This window comes from Leptodactylus fuscus, chromosome 9 (genome assembly GCF_031893055.1).
Source record: "Leptodactylus fuscus isolate aLepFus1 chromosome 9, aLepFus1.hap2, whole genome shotgun sequence".
In the NCBI taxonomy this organism is placed as follows: domain Eukaryota; kingdom Metazoa; phylum Chordata; class Amphibia; order Anura; family Leptodactylidae; genus Leptodactylus; species Leptodactylus fuscus.
This window is the reverse complement of record NC_134273.1, coordinates 45,925,029-45,942,470: the sequence shown is the minus strand read 5'-3', so window position 1 is coordinate 45,942,470 and position 17,442 is coordinate 45,925,029. Positions and strand designations below refer to the sequence as shown.

General features: G+C 43.7%; 2 protein-coding genes across 2 annotated transcripts in view; both read right to left on the bottom strand.

Moving 5' to 3' along the window:
- LUC7L2 (LUC7 like 2, pre-mRNA splicing factor) overlaps positions 1–17,442 on the bottom strand; it is a 467,814-nt gene that overhangs the window by 397,207 nt on the left and 53,165 nt on the right. The gene's annotated exons all lie outside the window — the stretch shown is intronic.
- POLDIP3 (DNA polymerase delta interacting protein 3) lies at positions 166–17,245 on the bottom strand. Its single transcript, XM_075287722.1, has 9 exons — positions 17,126–17,245; positions 6,460–6,841; positions 5,054–5,143; positions 4,019–4,120; positions 3,229–3,429; positions 3,006–3,083; positions 2,058–2,187; positions 1,340–1,406; positions 166–716 (listed from the first exon to the last, which is right to left on the bottom strand). Exons 1-9 carry the CDS (start codon positions 17,188–17,190, stop codon positions 530–532), a joined length of 1,302 nt encoding a protein of 433 aa, XP_075143823.1. The 5' UTR covers positions 17,191–17,245; the 3' UTR covers positions 166–529.

The following is a 17,442-nucleotide window of genomic DNA, read 5'->3' as shown; positions in this document are numbered from 1 at the left end:
TTAAAGATGGAGACCATCCAAAAAGGACATGTAAATTTATAAAACCCCCACTTCTTCAGACACTTAGGAAGCCACCACATACCTGGATTATCCAACTTCAATGTCATATCCTCTTAAAGAGAACAAAATATATTACAATGACTACAAAATAACATCAACAACAGATTCTTTTAGTAGAAACAGCTTATTGAAGAATTTTAAACAAATTATGCAACTCACTGTACATTTAGTTTCCCATGACCAGAACAATAGAACCATAATCGTGCTGTATCAGAGTACTAGGACTCAGGGAAATCTAAAACTTTGAATGCAATAATGTAGCGGCCCCATAAAGAGGGTGAACTGTACTACAATGCTGGGAAAAGGCTTGATTGTCCAATGACTACAGCCAGAGTCCTTCCAACATGAACTAACTGCTGGTGATCAGCGCTAAACAAAACCGCAGGAAGCAAAATAAAGTCTTTTTTTTATTTAGAGTCTCTGGCCCCAATAACTCCCCTATTACAGTCTCCAATTTGTGTTGGTCTCATCAGAGCTTAATCTTGAATGCAGTTGGCTGGACGACTGCTGCCGATCCTGAGGATTTAAAGAGTGCTTTTAGGATAGTATCAGGGTCAACTTCAGCTGGAGGATTAGGAGCAGCACCGGAGGAGGAGGTTGCATTCCTTCTAGATTCTCCTTCCTTCTTTGTTGTTGAGGGTGTGTCACTTAATCTTCTAGATAAAAAAAAAAAAAAAATGTAAAAAAAAGTACATCAAAATTTCTGGCTTTGAGGGTGTGTTTTTTAAAAAAAATCAAAATCCATGTATCTAATTTATTGAAATATATTATATTCTATAATGCTAGAACTTCAGATCATTAGACCCATGATCATGATGGAATTTGCTGCTGTGATACAGTCTGTACAATACAGACATGATAAAAGCCTTGAACACACCTTTATGGCTGAATTTGCACATCATAAACGCTTTTTTTTTTTTTGTAACTAAAAGGATAGTGTCTATTCCGCCACTAGAACCACAGTTACCTATTCCAGTCCATGAGCGTACAAGCACTGTGCATCACATGAGCTGAACCAGGAATGACACAGGATCTCACACAAACTCCAAAATCTTATGGAAGCCTCTGAACAACAGCAAGGACTGCAAAAGGGGTCCCAATTTAATATTAACAACTGTTTTGTAAAGGGACATCCTACAAGCTAGTAAGATAGCACTGGGGCCAATACATTTTAAAAGTACTTTTGGAATTTTTGTTTGCATACTGTGTCTTTACTACATTTAGAACAATTTATGTAAGATTTTCTCTCCTTTGAAATCAAAACAAAATGACCACTTACAACAGGATGGGCTGGTCTGATGTTATCACGCTGCCATTCATATGAAGATTGCATTTCATTGGCTGTCCTGAAATTTAAAGTACAGTGAATCAGTTATTGTAGATCTTAGTTTAGTAGATTGTTATTTGGGGTACATTTATTTCTCATAATACTGCCCAGTGTTCATGAAACAACCCATTTTTAAATGTAAAGTTTGGGCATGAAAAGATTATAAAAGTGTGCGCCCCCATCCCCCACACACACTCAAGAATGTCTCCTTTTGCCAAAGACTTTGCTCTGGCGCACTTATCCATTACATGATATGCCATTCATTTCAATATGCAGCTTCCTTTCACTCTGAAGGCATATTCACATGGAGGAATTTGAGTCAGTTATCTACCTCCAATTTCTCTTCTTTTTCTGCCACCATTCCAGCGGTGGAATGCCAATATAGGAATCCACAGTAAGATCAGATCAGACATTTTTTTCAGCATCCTTGCTCTGATTTCTGCTGATCCCCAAGCCAAACTGCTATTCATACAATAAAAAGGATAGTCTTCCTCAAACTTTTTGAATTGTAAGGAAATCATTTTCAAAACAAAAGACATTCACTCATGATGTCTTCCAGGTTTACATGCTAATCTTGTAAAATTAGCTCCAATGGTACCCTAGCACAACTTAACCAAAGAGGAATGTGAGAAGTATTATTGGTACCCTCTGCAGTGCCCACCTAACCTACCATCTAGATATCGGTTGTTGTATTTTTTGTAGGCACCAACTGCATCTTCTTTCCTCACGAACACAACCTCTGCAACTCCTGGGCTCAGCAAGCGGGCACGCTTTAAAGCTCCACATACACAGAAAAGCTCCTAAAGAGGGAAGACAACATTATTTTGTCTAGATAACAGTCATGGTAAACGTGTTATTGATAATGCTAAGCCACATTTTTACTTTGATTTTTCATTTCACTATTTCTATACAAAATAAAAAATTTACTTTTCACTTTGCCAACTATGCACTAACAATACACTTCAATTTTGCTATCCAGGTTACAGTAAAACCAGCAATGCTTATTAACCACTTCCCAACCACCCATTGGGTTTTCACATCCAGAAGCTGATTGCCTTGTTCTGTCAGGACGTACCGGTACCACCAAGCAGAACTCAGCAGCTGCACGAAACGGGGAGCCGGCTGTAACTTCAGCTGGAGCTCCCAGAGAGAAGGCTTATTATCTTCCCTGCCCTTTCGATCACTGTGTATACAGCGCTCAATGTTAGTACAATGTAAGTACATAGTTGGCAAAGTGAAAAGTACTTTTTTTTTTTTTTTTTAAACACTTTTATAAAATAAGTGTCTCCCAGTTCGGTCCTGCCACCCCCATGTCTTGCTCTAGCGGAAGTCCCCACTGCATGTGACCGCTGAGGCCAACCAATGGCCTAAGGAAAAGGGACATGGGTTGTCACAGCCAGCGGGGACATCCAGCAAAAGAGGACAGCAGAACAGGAGGAATGGACTGCGCTGGGAGTATGTTTTGTTTGTTTTTTTCCCTCCACCTACCCTGCATAATTATTCGTGAAAACCTCTTTAAGGGGTTATTATACCATTTGCTCTTTATTTTAAAGCAACACAAAAACAAAAAACACATTTAAGCACGTTTACAGACATTACTAAATACTACATTACTCACCACAATATCTTCCTCTGTGACTCTTGGGTGCAAATTATTAACTGTCATTTTTGTGCCTTCTAAGGGGCTGTAAACAGTCTAAAAATAAAATTTTTGAACACAATGATGAGTAAACCAAATTGTCTAAGTGTCTACACAAAACAGCTGCTAGTTCATTTGGGACGCAGCACTCTAACATTATACAGCACATAACACAGGCTTAGCTAATGCTTGGGCTTCTCACCTCTGCTGGAGTTGGCTGTACTGAAGAATTTGCCTCCTTTGTGACAAGTGTCCGTGACATATTGGTTAGAGTTTTAGTGCGGAGTAGAGGTGCTGTAGAGGCGGACTGCATAGGGACAGGTGCTGTGTACGCATCATTCTGTACCACTTTAGTGAGAGGTAACGTTTGTCCAAGCGAGAATGAATTTCCAGACATTCCCGGCTAGGAAAAAAAATTAATAAAAGATTGGTCTGAATATTTACTTCTCTAACTTCCATAGAACCAACATATTCTGCAGCGCTTTACACGTCATCACTCACTGTCCCTAGTAGGCCTCATAATACAGATTCCACAGCTGTATGTCTTTTGATCATGGGGAGAAACATCTATTGCATCTTTGAAACCCATTTCTGCCTTTCAGGCACCTAGAACCGGCAGAAACCCTCCCCAATGATCAGTCTCCTATACAGCAAGTATATGAAACCACACCCACATGACCAATTCAACAATATTTTGGCAGACTTTAAAGGGAGTCCATCACCAAAATCCAAGATAAAATCTAAACCCAGATAGGTTTGAGTCACCTGAACCTGAAAGCATTTCTCCTTGTTAATTTCTGCCTCTGTTGCTGAGATACTGCAGCTTCTGTCAATATGCAAGTGAATTCTTTGGAGCATTGCTTCAAAGTATTGGGAGTAGCGTTTAGGGTCACTCGAATCTGAAGGGCAATGTTTTATTATATTTATTTAACTATTCATTTCTAATCTGATTGTTATGGAGGGGGGAAAAAACGTGAAAGTGTAAGAATTACCCTTTTCTGCACAGTGTTGGCAGCTGTGATCTTCATCTGTTTTGTGGGGACAGGGGGAAGTTCAAATTCATCATCAATATCCATATCTTCTGAAGGGGAGATCTGTTGACATACAGAATTATGAACTACCGTACATGAGCTGATCAATAAAACTATGAGCAGATTGTGAAGTGCTGACTGTTCCTCAGTTATGTCTCTGCTGCAGACAAGACGGATCGAAGACCACAATAGTGAAATATGAAAAGCAACTGGTGGCCATACATTTGCAATAGGTTGAACTAAGGTTACGAGCTATCACCTACACACAGGACAAGGATTGGGATTGTACAGCTGCTTATAAATATCCTAATCCCAACTGTATTTTCAACCAGCGATATTTCTGGAAATAATTCAGATAGCAGATATCTACCCTTTCATTTGACTCCAAAGACATTTTAAGGGTGGGTCCACACCTGCGCCCGGTCTCTGCTTTGTGAGTTTCTGTCTTCTGCCTGAGAAACTGGACAGGAGACAGAAACCGTCAGTCAGTGTCCGCCAGTGAGCGTCTTCTGGTCTCTGCAGCAAAACCAATTTTTTTTTTTTTTAACTGGACACAAAGTCCTGCATGTCCTGGTTAAAAAAACAGTTTTGCTGGTGAGAGGCAGAAGACGCTCACGGGTGGTCACTTTGCAAACCCTTTCAAGTGAATGGGTTTGAAAACTGTCTGCCTGTCTCCATCTCCTGTCCAGTTTCTCGGGCAGAAGACGGAAGCCTACAAAGTGGAGACCGGGCGCAGGTGTGAACCCGCCCTAATAATGTCGGAGATATAAGTGATTCTCCCCTACATGTTACATAGCCCTGTACTCCCATATACAGTAACAGTCAGTGAGAGGCAGGAACTGCTTTCAATACAGAAACAAGGGAAAGAAAAAGATGCAGCATTTCACAGAAAAGATCCAAAACTTGTTAATAAAGTATATTACAAAATCTATCAATGACACAGAGTGCCAGAAAATAAAACGTTTAGCTATGCTTTAACCAAAAACAAAGAATTACCTGTTTTCCAGGTTGATGGTTGACAACATTTATTCGCATTCCTTTGACAGTATTACATAGACCTGAGGAAATTGTCTTCGGCTGTGAAATCTGCAAATGCAATACAAAATACAATTTAGAAGTGAGCAATGCACTAAGATTTTGGAACTAGAAGTCATGGTCGCAGCACTCTATAGGTCGCAAGGCCTCCCCGATAAGATAGTCCTTTAACCAATATCAGTGAAGGAGTCGCAGGGAAACTTTTGTTCACACAATTGGAGTTGTGGCCAAAGTCAACATGTGGCCCTAACTCACATAAAAACATAGCACCAATATGGAACACACATGTGTAGGGGGGGCAGCACTGATATAAAAGAGACCCAATACTAACTTTTAACCCGCAGGTAATTCTCTCTACCTGGATATATATAGACTGGTGTGCAAAAGTTTTAGGCATGGAGATACTGCAAAGTATGAATGCTTTCAGGAACAGGAGTGTTAAAAGTTTATTTTTGTCAGTTAACAAAATTAAGTGAGAGAAGATAACAGAAGTCTAAATCCCATCAATATTTGGGGCGACCACCCTTTGCCTTCCATCAGTTCTTCTAGGTACACATGCAGACAGTTTTTATAAGAACTTTGCAGGGAGGGTGATCTAAACATCTTGGAGAGCTAACCACAGATCTTCTGAGGAAGTGAGGCTTGCTCACATACTTCTGTCTGCATACAATCCCTGACAGACAGGATAAGGAGGAGATCGGGGCTTTGTGGGGGACATATCATTACTGTCAGGATTCCTTCTGCAAAGGGTGGTCACACCAAAGACCGACATGATAGTTCTTTATCATTCACTTAAATTTGTTAATTTGCAAAAGTAAACTTCTATTTTCAAAGGCATTCTTACTTTGTAGCATTGTTCACAGACCTAAAACTTTCAGAGTACTGTAAGCTATGTTCCAGAACTCAGCATGGCTGGAAAAGTTAACCCATTACATTACCCATTCAGAGAACATTATCGATGGATTACTGTACTGGTGTTAGCTGCTTTATGTCAGGACAGCGCCCCCTACAGTTGTACCGATCATTTCTTTTGAGACTTGATCTAGTCTTTGAAACACTCCCATAACTAGTAGCTTAGCAGATTCCAGCTATTATGACAGTAACCTAAATTTCACATAAGGGCGAGTTACATCAGATCAAGGTAGTCGTTTCTATTGTACGCATAGGCAGGCATCATATATAATCCACAGCTACAATTCTATGGTTTCTCCATCTTGGGGTGTCAGTAAAAGCCTTTAGTTTATAAAATATCAGCATCTTGTAAAACCAACTTTAATTCTTGTAAGCTTGAAGAAGCAAAATTCATGTCAATTGAAGAAACATTAATAAATGAACAATGTTATATCCACCGCTATAGCGCTACTTGCCTGGATGGTCTTGGTAATTTTTATGGCTGAGGAACCCTGGGCCAGTGGAGAATTAATAGTCACGGCTGGCGCACTCCTCTTTAGACTTAGTTTTTCACGAGCATCCATCACTTTGGTCGGCTTTCCTCCAACAGTGGTCTGCTGCTTTCTTGAATTCAACATCTCCCGAGCGTCTTGCACTTTACCCTTTATACGGAATCTTGCATCTTTGGCAACTAATTTTTCACGGGCATCTTTAATCCCCAGCTTCAAGCGGGCATCTGTTATGCCGATCTTCTGGCGTGCATCAAATGCTCTCTGGAAACTGGAGGCATGTATGGGACTAATGGGTGTAGGTTGGATTCTGGATCTCATACCTCCCATAGCCCCCCTATTATTCATCCTAGAAAGGAAGAAAAGACCAGATGTGTTTACTAATCCTTCCTGTGCACTAAGTACAGTCTACCAATAAGTATTTGGACACCTGTGGTAGAATAGAAAAACAACATTTATTCATATTCAATAATTGGTAGCGGCAATTACAGCCTGAACCCCCTGGGGCGCTTTCCACATCTCCTTGTATGACGGCTAGTGGTATTTTATTCCATTCAGCTTGGAGAAGACAGGTAAGTTTTTTCACCAATTTTGGACGGCTGCAGTTTTGGGAGTCTGCTGACTCGGGGCACATTCCAACAATCACTCACTTTCCACTTTGTAATCACATAGGTCACTGTCGATTTTGGGTAATTCAGTTCGCTTGCTATGTCCCTTAAGGATCGACCATTTCTATCATACTCCACAATTACCCCTTTCTCGAAATCAAACAACTCTGAACTTCATGGCATCTTGCATGCGACTAATGCCAATGCTGTTTCCTACACGATATGTAACGGCAGAAGGCGGAATGTACATCACAACCGCAGATATCCTCATTTACATGGGTGTCCTAATACTTATTGGTGGACAGTGTACAGTAATAGACCCAAAGACATATAAAGCACATGGGGTTAATAAAGTATATATAAATGTTGACCATAATATACTAAAAGATACAGGGGAACTATAGCTAAAAATAGACAAGAAAACCATGCAAACTAATTCCAGAGAAGTTCAATATCATATACTGTCCTACTTTAAAGTGGTCTGTCAAAAGTGAAGACTCGAGTACACACGGTGCCCTCTTAAAGGGATAGCCACTTAAACATTAGTTTCTCAGATCTGCTTGCAATAGCACATTGTCCACTTACTACTTTACAGTAAGTGGAAAATTTGCAGCGATGCCTCTCAAACATTGTCGCTGATGGGGGGGAGGGGGTCATGTGACCCAGGCCTTCTATTAATGCCAGTCAATGAAATACACTGGAAACAGCTAGGGAGCTAACTCATATCCATGAGACCATAAATATAGCATTTCCATCTTATACAAATGAGTAATAAGGTACCAAGAGATATCTATGTGCAAATACTATAACCAGTGTAATCCCACTACAGAGCAGTGTATAGGTCCACATAGTACTGATATCAGAGCCTGTAGGGCAGTGTTTCTATCCACATAGTACTGATATCAGAGCCTGTAGGGCAGTGTATAGGTCCACATAGTACTGATATCAGAGCCTGTAGGGCAGTGTTTCTATCCACATAGTACTGATATCAGAGCCTGTAGGGCAGTGTATAGGTCCACATAGTACTGAACCTGTATCGCAGTGCATAGGTCCACATAGTACTGATATCAGAGCCTGTAGGGCAGTGTATAGGTCCACATAGTACTGAACCTGTATGGCAGTGCATAGGTCCACATAGTACTGATATCAGAGCCTGTAGGGCAGTGTTTCTATCCACATAGTACTGATATCAGAGCCTGTAGGGCAGTGTATAGGTCCACACAGTACTGAGCCTGCATGGCAGTGTTTCTATCCACATAGTACTGATATCAGAGCCTGTATGGCAGTGTATAGGTGCACATAGTACTGAGCCTGTATGGCAGTGTATAGGTGCACATAGTACTGAGCCTGTATGGCAGTGTATAGGTGCACATAGTACTGAGCCTGTATGGCAGTGTATAGGTGCACATAGTACTGAGCCTGTATGGCAGTGTTTCTATCCACATAGTACTGATATCAGAGCCTGTATGGCAGTGTATAGGTGCACATAGTACTGAGCCTGTATGGCAGTGTATAGGTGCACATAGTACTGAGCCTGTATGGCAGTGTATAGGTGCACATAGTACTGAGCTTGTATGGCAGTGTTTCTATCCACATAGTACTGAGCCTGTATGGCAGTGTATAGGTCCACATAGTACTGAGCCTGTATGGCAGTGTATAGGTCCACATAGTACTGAGCCTGTATGGCAGTGTTTCTATCCACATAGTACTGATATCAGAGCCTGTATGGCAGTGTATAGGTGCACATAGTACTGAGCCTGTATGGCAGTGTATAGGTGCACATAGTACTGAGCCTGTATGGCAGTGTATAGGTGCACATAGTACTGAGCCTGTATGGCAGTGTTTCTATCCACACAGTACTGAGCCTGTATGACAGTGTATAGGTCCACATAGTACTGAGCCTGTATGGCAGTGTTTCTATCCACATAGTACTGAGCCTGTATGGCAGTGTATAGGTCCACATAGTACTGAGCCTGTATGGCAGTGTATAGGTCCACATAGTACTGAGCCTGTAGGGCAGTGTTTCTATCCACATAGTACTGAGCCTGTATGGCAGTGTATAGGTGCACATAGTACTGAGCCTGTATGGCAGTGTATAGGTGCACATAGTACTGAGCCTGTATGGCAGTGTATAGGTGCACATAGTACTGAGCCTGTACGGCAGTGTATAGGTGCACATAGTACTGAGCCTGTATGGCAGTGTATAGGTCCACATAGTACTGAGCCTGTATGGCAGTGTTTCTATCCACATAGTACTGAGCCTGTATGGCAGTGTATAGGTCCACATAGTACTGAGCCTGTATGGCAGTGTATAGGTCCACATAGTACTGAGCCTGTAGGGCAGTGTATAGGTCCACATAGTACTGAGCCTGTAGGGCAGTGTATAGGTGCACATAGTACTGAGCCTGTATGGCAGTGTATAGGTCCACATAGTACTGAGCCTGTAGGGCAGTGTTTCTATCCACATAGTACTGAGCCTGTATGGCAGTGTATAGGTGCACATAGTACTGAGCCTGTATGGCAGTGTATAGGTGCGTGCACATAGTACTGAGCCTGTATGGCAGTGTATAGGTCCACATAGTACTGAGCCTGTATGGCAGTGTTTCTATCCACATAGTACTGATATCAGAGCCTGTAGGGCAGTGTTTCTATCCACATAGTACTGATATCAGAGCCTGTAGAGCAGTGTATAGGTCCACATAGTACTGATATCAGAGCCTGTATGGCAGTGTATAGGTCCACATAATACTGATATCAGAGCCTGTATGGCAGTGTATAGGTCCACACAGTACTGAGCCTGCATGGCAGTGTTTCTATCCACATAGTACTGATATCAGAGCCTGTAGAGCAGTGTATAGGTCCACATAGTACTGATATCAGAGCCTGTATGGCAGTGTATAGGTCCACATAATACTGATATCAGAGCCTGTATGGCAGTGTATAGGTCCACACAGTACTGAGCCTGCATGGCAGTGTTTCTATCCACATAGTACTGATATCAGAGCCTGTATGGCAGTGTATAGGTGCACATAGTACTGAGCCTGTATGGCAGTGTATAGGTGCACATAGTACTGAGCCTGTATGGCAGTGTATAGGTGCACATAGTACTGAGCCTGTATGGCAGTGTATAGGTCCACATAATACTGATATCAGAGCCTGTATGGCAGTGTTTCTATCCACATAGTACTGATATCAGAGCCTGTAGAGCAGTGCATAGGTCCACATAGTACTGATATCAGAGCCTGTATGGCAGTGTATAGGTCCACATAATACTGATATCAGAGCCTGTATGGCAGTGTATAGGTCCACACAGTACTGAGCCTGCATGGCAGTGTTTCTATCCACATAGTACTGATATCAGAGCCTGTATGGCAGTGTATAGGTGCACATAGTACTGAGCCTGTATGGCAGTGTATAGGTGCACATAGTACTGAGCCTGTATGGCAGTGTATAGGTGCACATAGTACTGAGCCTGTATGGCAGTGTATAGGTGCACATAGTACTGAGCCTGTATGGCAGTGTATAGGTCCACATAGTACTGAGCCTGTATGGCAGTGTATAGGTGCACATAGTACTGAGCCTGTATGGCAGTGTATATGTGCACATAGTACTGAGCCTGTATGGCAGTGTATAGGTCCACATAGTACTGAGCCTGTATGGCAGTGTTTCTATCCACATAGTACTGAGCCTGTATGGCAGTGTATAGGTCCACATAGTACTGAGCCTGTATGGCAGTGTATAGGTCCACATAGTACTGAGCCTGTAGGGCAGTGTATAGGTGCACATAGTACTGAGCCTGTAGGGCAGTGTTTCTATCCACATAGTACTGAGCCTGTATGGCAGTGTATAGGTGCACATAGTACTGAGCCTGTATGGCAGTGTATAGGTGCGTGCACATAGTACTGAGCCTGTATGGCAGTGTATAGGTCCACATAGTACTGAGCCTGTATGGCAGTGTTTCTATCCACATAGTACTGATATCAGAGCCTGTAGAGCAGTGTATAGGTCCACATAGTACTGATATCAGAGCCTGTATGGCAGTGTATAGGTCCACATAATACTGATATCAGAGCCTGTATGGCAGTGTATAGGTCCACACAGTACTGAGCCTGCATGGCAGTGTTTCTATCCACATAGTACTGATATCAGAGCCTGTATGGCAGTGTATAGGTGCACATAGTACTGAGCCTGTATGGCAGTGTATAGGTGCACATAGTACTGAGCCTGTATGGCAGTGTATAGGTGCACATAGTACTGAGCCTGTATGGCAGTGTATAGGTGCACATAGTACTGAGCCTGTATGGCAGTGTATAGGTGCACATAGTACTGAGCCTGTATGGCAGTGTATAGGTGCACATAGTACTGAGCCTGTATGGCAGTGTATAGGTCCACATAGTACTGAGCCTGTATGGCAGTGTTTCTATCCACATAGTACTGAGCCTGTATGGCAGTGTATAGGTCCACATAGTACTGAGCCTGTATGGCAGTGTATAGGTCCACATAGTACTGAGCCTGTAGGGCAGTGTATAGGTCCACATAGTACTGAGCCTGTAGGGCAGTGTATAGGTGCACATAGTACTGAGCCTGTATGGCAGTGTATAGGTCCACATAGTACTGAGCCTGTATGGCAGTGTTTCTATCCACATAGTACTGATATCAGAGCCTGTAGGGCAGTGTTTCTATCCACATAGTACTGAGCCTGTATGGCAGTGTATAGGTGCACATAGTACTGAGCCTGTATGGCAGTGTATAGGTCCACATAGTACTGAGCCTGTATGGCAGTGTTTCTATCCACATAGTACTGATATCAGAGCCTGTATGGCAGTGTTTCTATCCACATAGTACTGATATCAGAGCCTGTAGAGCAGTGCATAGGTCCACATAGTACTGATATCAGAGCCTGTATGGCAGTGTATAGGTCCACATAATACTGATATCAGAGCCTGCATGGCAGTGTTTCTATCCACATAGTACTGATATCAGAGCCTGTATGGCAGTGTATAGGTGCACATAGTACTGAGCCTGTATGGCAGTGTATAGGTGCACATAGTACTGAGCCTGTATGGCAGTGTATAGGTGCACATAGTACTGAGCCTGTATGGCAGTGTATAGGTGCACATAGTACTGAGCCTGTATGGCAGTGTATAGGTGCACATAGTACTGAGCCTGTATGGCAGTGTATAGGTGCACATAGTACTGAGCCTGTATGGCAGTGTTTCTATCCACATAGTACTGAGCCTGTATGGCAGTGTATAGGTCCACATAGTACTGAGCCTGTATGGCAGTGTATAGGTCCACATAGTACTGAGCCTGTAGGGCAGTGTTTCTATCCACATAGTACTGAGCCTGTATGGCAGTGTATAGGTGCACATAGTACTGAGCCTGTATGGCAGTGTATAGGTGCGTGCACATAGTACTGAGCCTGTATGGCAGTGTATAGGTCCACATAGTACTGAGCCTGTATGGCAGTGTTTCTATCCACATAGTACTGATATCAGAGCCTGTATGGCAGTGTTTCTATCCACATAGTATTGATATCAGAGCCTGTAGAGCAGTGTATAGGTCCACATAGTACTGATATCAGAGCCTGTATGGCAGTGTATAGGTCCACATAATACTGATATCAGAGCCTGTATGGCAGTGTTTCTATCCACATAGTACTGATATCAGAGCCTGTAGAGCAGTGTATAGGTCCACATAGTACTGATATCAGAGCCTGTATGGCAGTGTATAGGTCCACATAATACTGATATCAGAGCCTGTATGGCAGTGTATAGGTCCACATAGTACTGAGCCTGCATGGCAGTGTTTCTATCCACATAGTACTGATATCAGAGCCTGTATGGCAGTGTATAGGTGCACATAGTACTGAGCCTGTATGGCAGTGTATAGGTGCACATAGTACTGAGCCTGTATGGCAGTGTATAGGTGCACATAGTACTGAGCCTGTATGGCAGTGTATAGGTGCACATAGTACTGAGCCTGTATGGCAGTGTATAGGTGCACATAGTACTGAGCCTGTATGGCAGTGTTTCTATCCACATAGTACTGAGCCTGTATGGCAGTGTATAGGTCCACATAGTACTGAGCCTGTATGGCAGTGTATAGGTGCGTGCACATAGTACTGAGCCTGTATGGCAGTGTATAGGTCCACATAGTACTGAGCCTGTATGGCAGTGTTTCTATCCACATAGTACTGATATCAGAGCCTGTAGGGCAGTGTTTCTATCCACATAGTACTGATATCAGAGCCTGTAGGGCAGTGTTTCTATCCACATAGTACTGATATCAGAGCCTGTAGGGCAGTGTTTCTATCCACATAGTACTGATATCAGAGCCTGTATGGCAGTGTTTCTATCCACATAGTACTGATATCAGAGCCTGTAGAGCAGTGTATAGGTCCACATAGTACTGATATCAGAGCCTGTATGGCAGTGTATAGGTCCACATAATACTGATATCAGAGCCTGTATGGCAGTGTATAGGTCCACATAGTACTGAGCCTGCATGGCAGTGTTTCTATCCACATAGTACTGATATCAGAGCCTGTATGGCAGTGTATAGGTGCACATAGTACTGAGCCTGTATGGCAGTGTATAGGTGCACATAGTACTGAGCCTGTATGGCAGTGTATAGGTGCACATAGTACTGAGCCTGTATGGCAGTGTATAGGTGCACATAGTACTGAGCCTGTATGGCAGTGTTTCTATCCACACAGTACTGAGCCTGTATGGCAGTGTATAGGTCCACATAGTACTGAGCCTGTATGGCAGTGTTTCTATCCACATAGTACTGAGCCTGTATGGCAGTGTATAGGTCCACATAGTACTGAGCCTGTATGGCAGTGTATAGGTCCACATAGTACTGAGCCTGTAGGGCAGTGTTTCTATCCACATAGTACTGAGCCTGTATGGCAGTGTATAGGTGCACATAGTACTGAGCCTGTATGGCAGTGTATAGGTGCACATAGTACTGAGCCTGTATGGCAGTGTATAGGTGCGTGCACATAGTACTGAGCCTGTATGGCAGTGTATAGGTGCACATAGTACTGAGCCTGTATGGCAGTGTATAGGTCCACATAGTACTGATATCAGAGCCTGTAGGGCAGTGTATAGGTCCACATAGTACTGATATCAGAGCCTGTAGGGCAGTGTATAGGTCCACATAGTACTGATATCAGAGCCTGTATGGCAGTGTATAGGTGCACATAGTACTGAGCCTGTAGGGCAGTGTATAGGTCCACATAGTACTGAGCCTGTATGGCAGTGTTTCTATCCACATAGTACTGAGCCTGTATGGCAGTGTATAGGTGCACATAGTACTGAGCCTGTATGGCAGTGTATAGGTGCACATAGTACTGAGCCTGTATGGCAGTGTATAGGTGCACATAGTACTGAGCCTGTATGGCAGTGTATAGGTGCACATAGTACTGAGCCTGTATGGCAGTGTATAGGTCCACATAGTACTGATATCAGAGCCTGTAGAGCAGTGTATAGGTCCACACAGTACTGATATCAGAGCCTGTAGGGCAGTGTATAGGTGCACATAGTACTGAGCCTGTATGGCAGTGTATAGGTGCACATAGTACTGAGCCTGTATGGCAGTGTATAGGTGCACATAGTACTGAGCCTGTATGGCAGTGTATAGGTGCACATAGTACTGAGCCTGTATGGCAGTGTATAGGTCCACATAGTACTGATATCAGAGCCTGTAGAGCAGTGTATAGGTCCACACAGTACTGATATCAGAGCCTGTAGGGCAGTGTATAGGTGCACATAGTACTGAGCCTGTATGGCAGTGTATAGGTGCACATAGTACTGAGCCTGTATGGCAGTGTATAGGTGCACATAGTACTGAGCCTGTATGGCAGTGTATAGGTGCACATAGTACTGAGCCTGTATGGCAGTGTATAGGTGCACATAGTACTGATATCAGAGCCTGTATGGCAGTGTATAGGTCCACACAGTACTGATATCAGAGCCTGTAGAGCAGTGTATAGGTCCACACAGTACTGATATCAGAGCCTGTATGGCAGTGTATAGGTGCACATAGTACTGAGCCTGTATGGCAGTGTATAGGTGCACATAGTACTGAGCCTGTATGGCAGTGTATAGGTGCACATAGTACTGAGCCTGTATGGCAGTGTATAGGTCCACATAGTACTGATATCAGAGCCTGTAGAGCAGTGTATAGGTCCACACAGTACTGATATCAGAGCCTGTAGGGCAGTGTATAGGTGCACATAGTACTGAGCCTGTATGGCAGTGTATAGGTGCACATAGTACTGAGCCTGTATGGCAGTGTATAGGTGCACATAGTACTGAGCCTGTATGGCAGTGTATAGGTGCACATAGTACTGAGCCTGTATGGCAGTGTATAGGTCCACATAGTACTGATATCAGAGCCTGTAGAGCAGTGTATAGGTCCACACAGTACTGATATCAGAGCCTGTATGGCAGTGTATAGGTGCACATAGTACTGATATCAGAGCCTGTATGGCAGTGTATAGGTCCACACAGTACTGATATCAGAGCCTGTAGAGCAGTGTATAGGTCCACATAGTACTGATATCAGAGCCTGTAGGGCAGTGTATAGGTCCACATAGTACTGATATCAGAGCCTGTATGGCAGTGTATAGGTGCACATAGTACTGAGCCTGTAGGGCAGTGTATAGGTCCACATAGTACTGAGCCTGTATGGCAGTGTTTCTATCCACATAGTACTGAGCCTGTATGGCAGTGTATAGGTGCACATAGTACTGAGCCTGTATGGCAGTGTATAGGTGCACATAGTACTGAGCCTGTATGGCAGTGTATAGGTCCACATAGTACTGATATCAGAGCCTGTAGAGCAGTGTATAGGTCCACACAGTACTGATATCAGAGCCTGTAGGGCAGTGTATAGGTGCACATAGTACTGAGCCTGTATGGCAGTGTATAGGTGCACATAGTACTGAGCCTGTATGGCAGTGTATAGGTGCACATAGTACTGAGCCTGTATGGCAGTGTATAGGTGCACATAGTACTGAGCCTGTATGGCAGTGTATAGGTCCACATAGTACTGATATCAGAGCCTGTAGAGCAGTGTATAGGTCCACACAGTACTGATATCAGAGCCTGTAGGGCAGTGTATAGGTGCACATAGTACTGAGCCTGTATGGCAGTGTATAGGTGCACATAGTACTGAGCCTGTATGGCAGTGTATAGGTGCACATAGTACTGAGCCTGTATGGCAGTGTATAGGTGCACATAGTACTGATATCAGAGCCTGTATGGCAGTGTATAGGTCCACACAGTACTGATATCAGAGCCTGTAGAGCAGTGTATAGGTCCACACAGTACTGATATCAGAGCCTGTATGGCAGTGTATAGGTGCACATAGTACTGAGCCTGTATGGCAGTGTATAGGTGCACATAGTACTGAGCCTGTATGGCAGTGTATAGGTGCACATAGTACTGAGCCTGTATGGCAGTGTATAGGTCCACATAGTACTGATATCAGAGCCTGTAGAGCAGTGTATAGGTGCACATAGTACTCAGCCTGTATGGCAGTGTATAGGTGCACACAGTACTGATATCAGAGCCTGTAGAGCAGTGTATAGGTCCACACAGTACTGATATCAGAGCCTGTAGGGCAGTGTATAGGTGCACATAGTACTGAGCCTGTATGGCAGTGTATAGGTGCACATAGTACTGAGCCTGTATGGCAGTGTATAGGTGCACATAGTACTGAGCCTGTATGGCAGTGTATAGGTGCACATAGTACTGAGCCTGTATGGCAGTGTATAGGACCACATAGTAGTGATATCAGAGCCTATCCACATAATACTCCGTTCCTCCGCATTACACCGTCACCATATGCAGGGGAGTCTGCCCAGTGCCACCTCACGTAACTACACGGGGCCCGGCCTGGTCTAACAACTGACTTATAACATCTCCCAGCTGGGAGTATAATCCATAGGCCCGATAGACGGGCACACGGAGAGCGGCCCGCACGGACGCTGCACGACTCCGCCATCCACTCACCTGCTGTACGTGCCCGTCGCCATGCCCCTTTTCCTGATGACTTCATCTAAGGACAAGTCGGCCATATTCCTTTACGCAGACCCGCACCTTCCCAGCAGCTATGGTAAGAAAGAGGGCGGTTGAACGGCATGAAGTGACGTCACGACGCGAGGCCGTCGTTGCGTTTGTTTACCACCATGATGCATTGCGGCTGATCTCTCATTTGCATACACCGCTAAACTTGTAATGGAAAATAAATAGTTAAAAGAAGAATTTTATTTCAGCAGATGAAGCGAGCGCAGCCGGCTGAGCAGTGGAGAGCCCGGGTGTGAGCGGAG

Bases quoted from the DNA above. Each gene is read 5' to 3' on its own strand.
- POLDIP3 (XM_075287722.1), bottom strand. From the start codon at position 17,190: ATGGCCGACTTGTCCTTAGATGAAGTCATCAGGAAAAGGGGCATGGCG. The intron at 2,188-3,005 runs GTGAGTAATGTA...TTCCCTCTTTAG, and splicing joins TCACAGAGGAAGATATTGTG to GAGCTTTTCTGTGTATGTGG. The intron at 717-1,339 runs GTAAGTGGTCAT...TTTTTTATCTAG, and splicing joins TCAGACCAGCCCATCCTGTT to AAGATTAAGTGACACACCCT.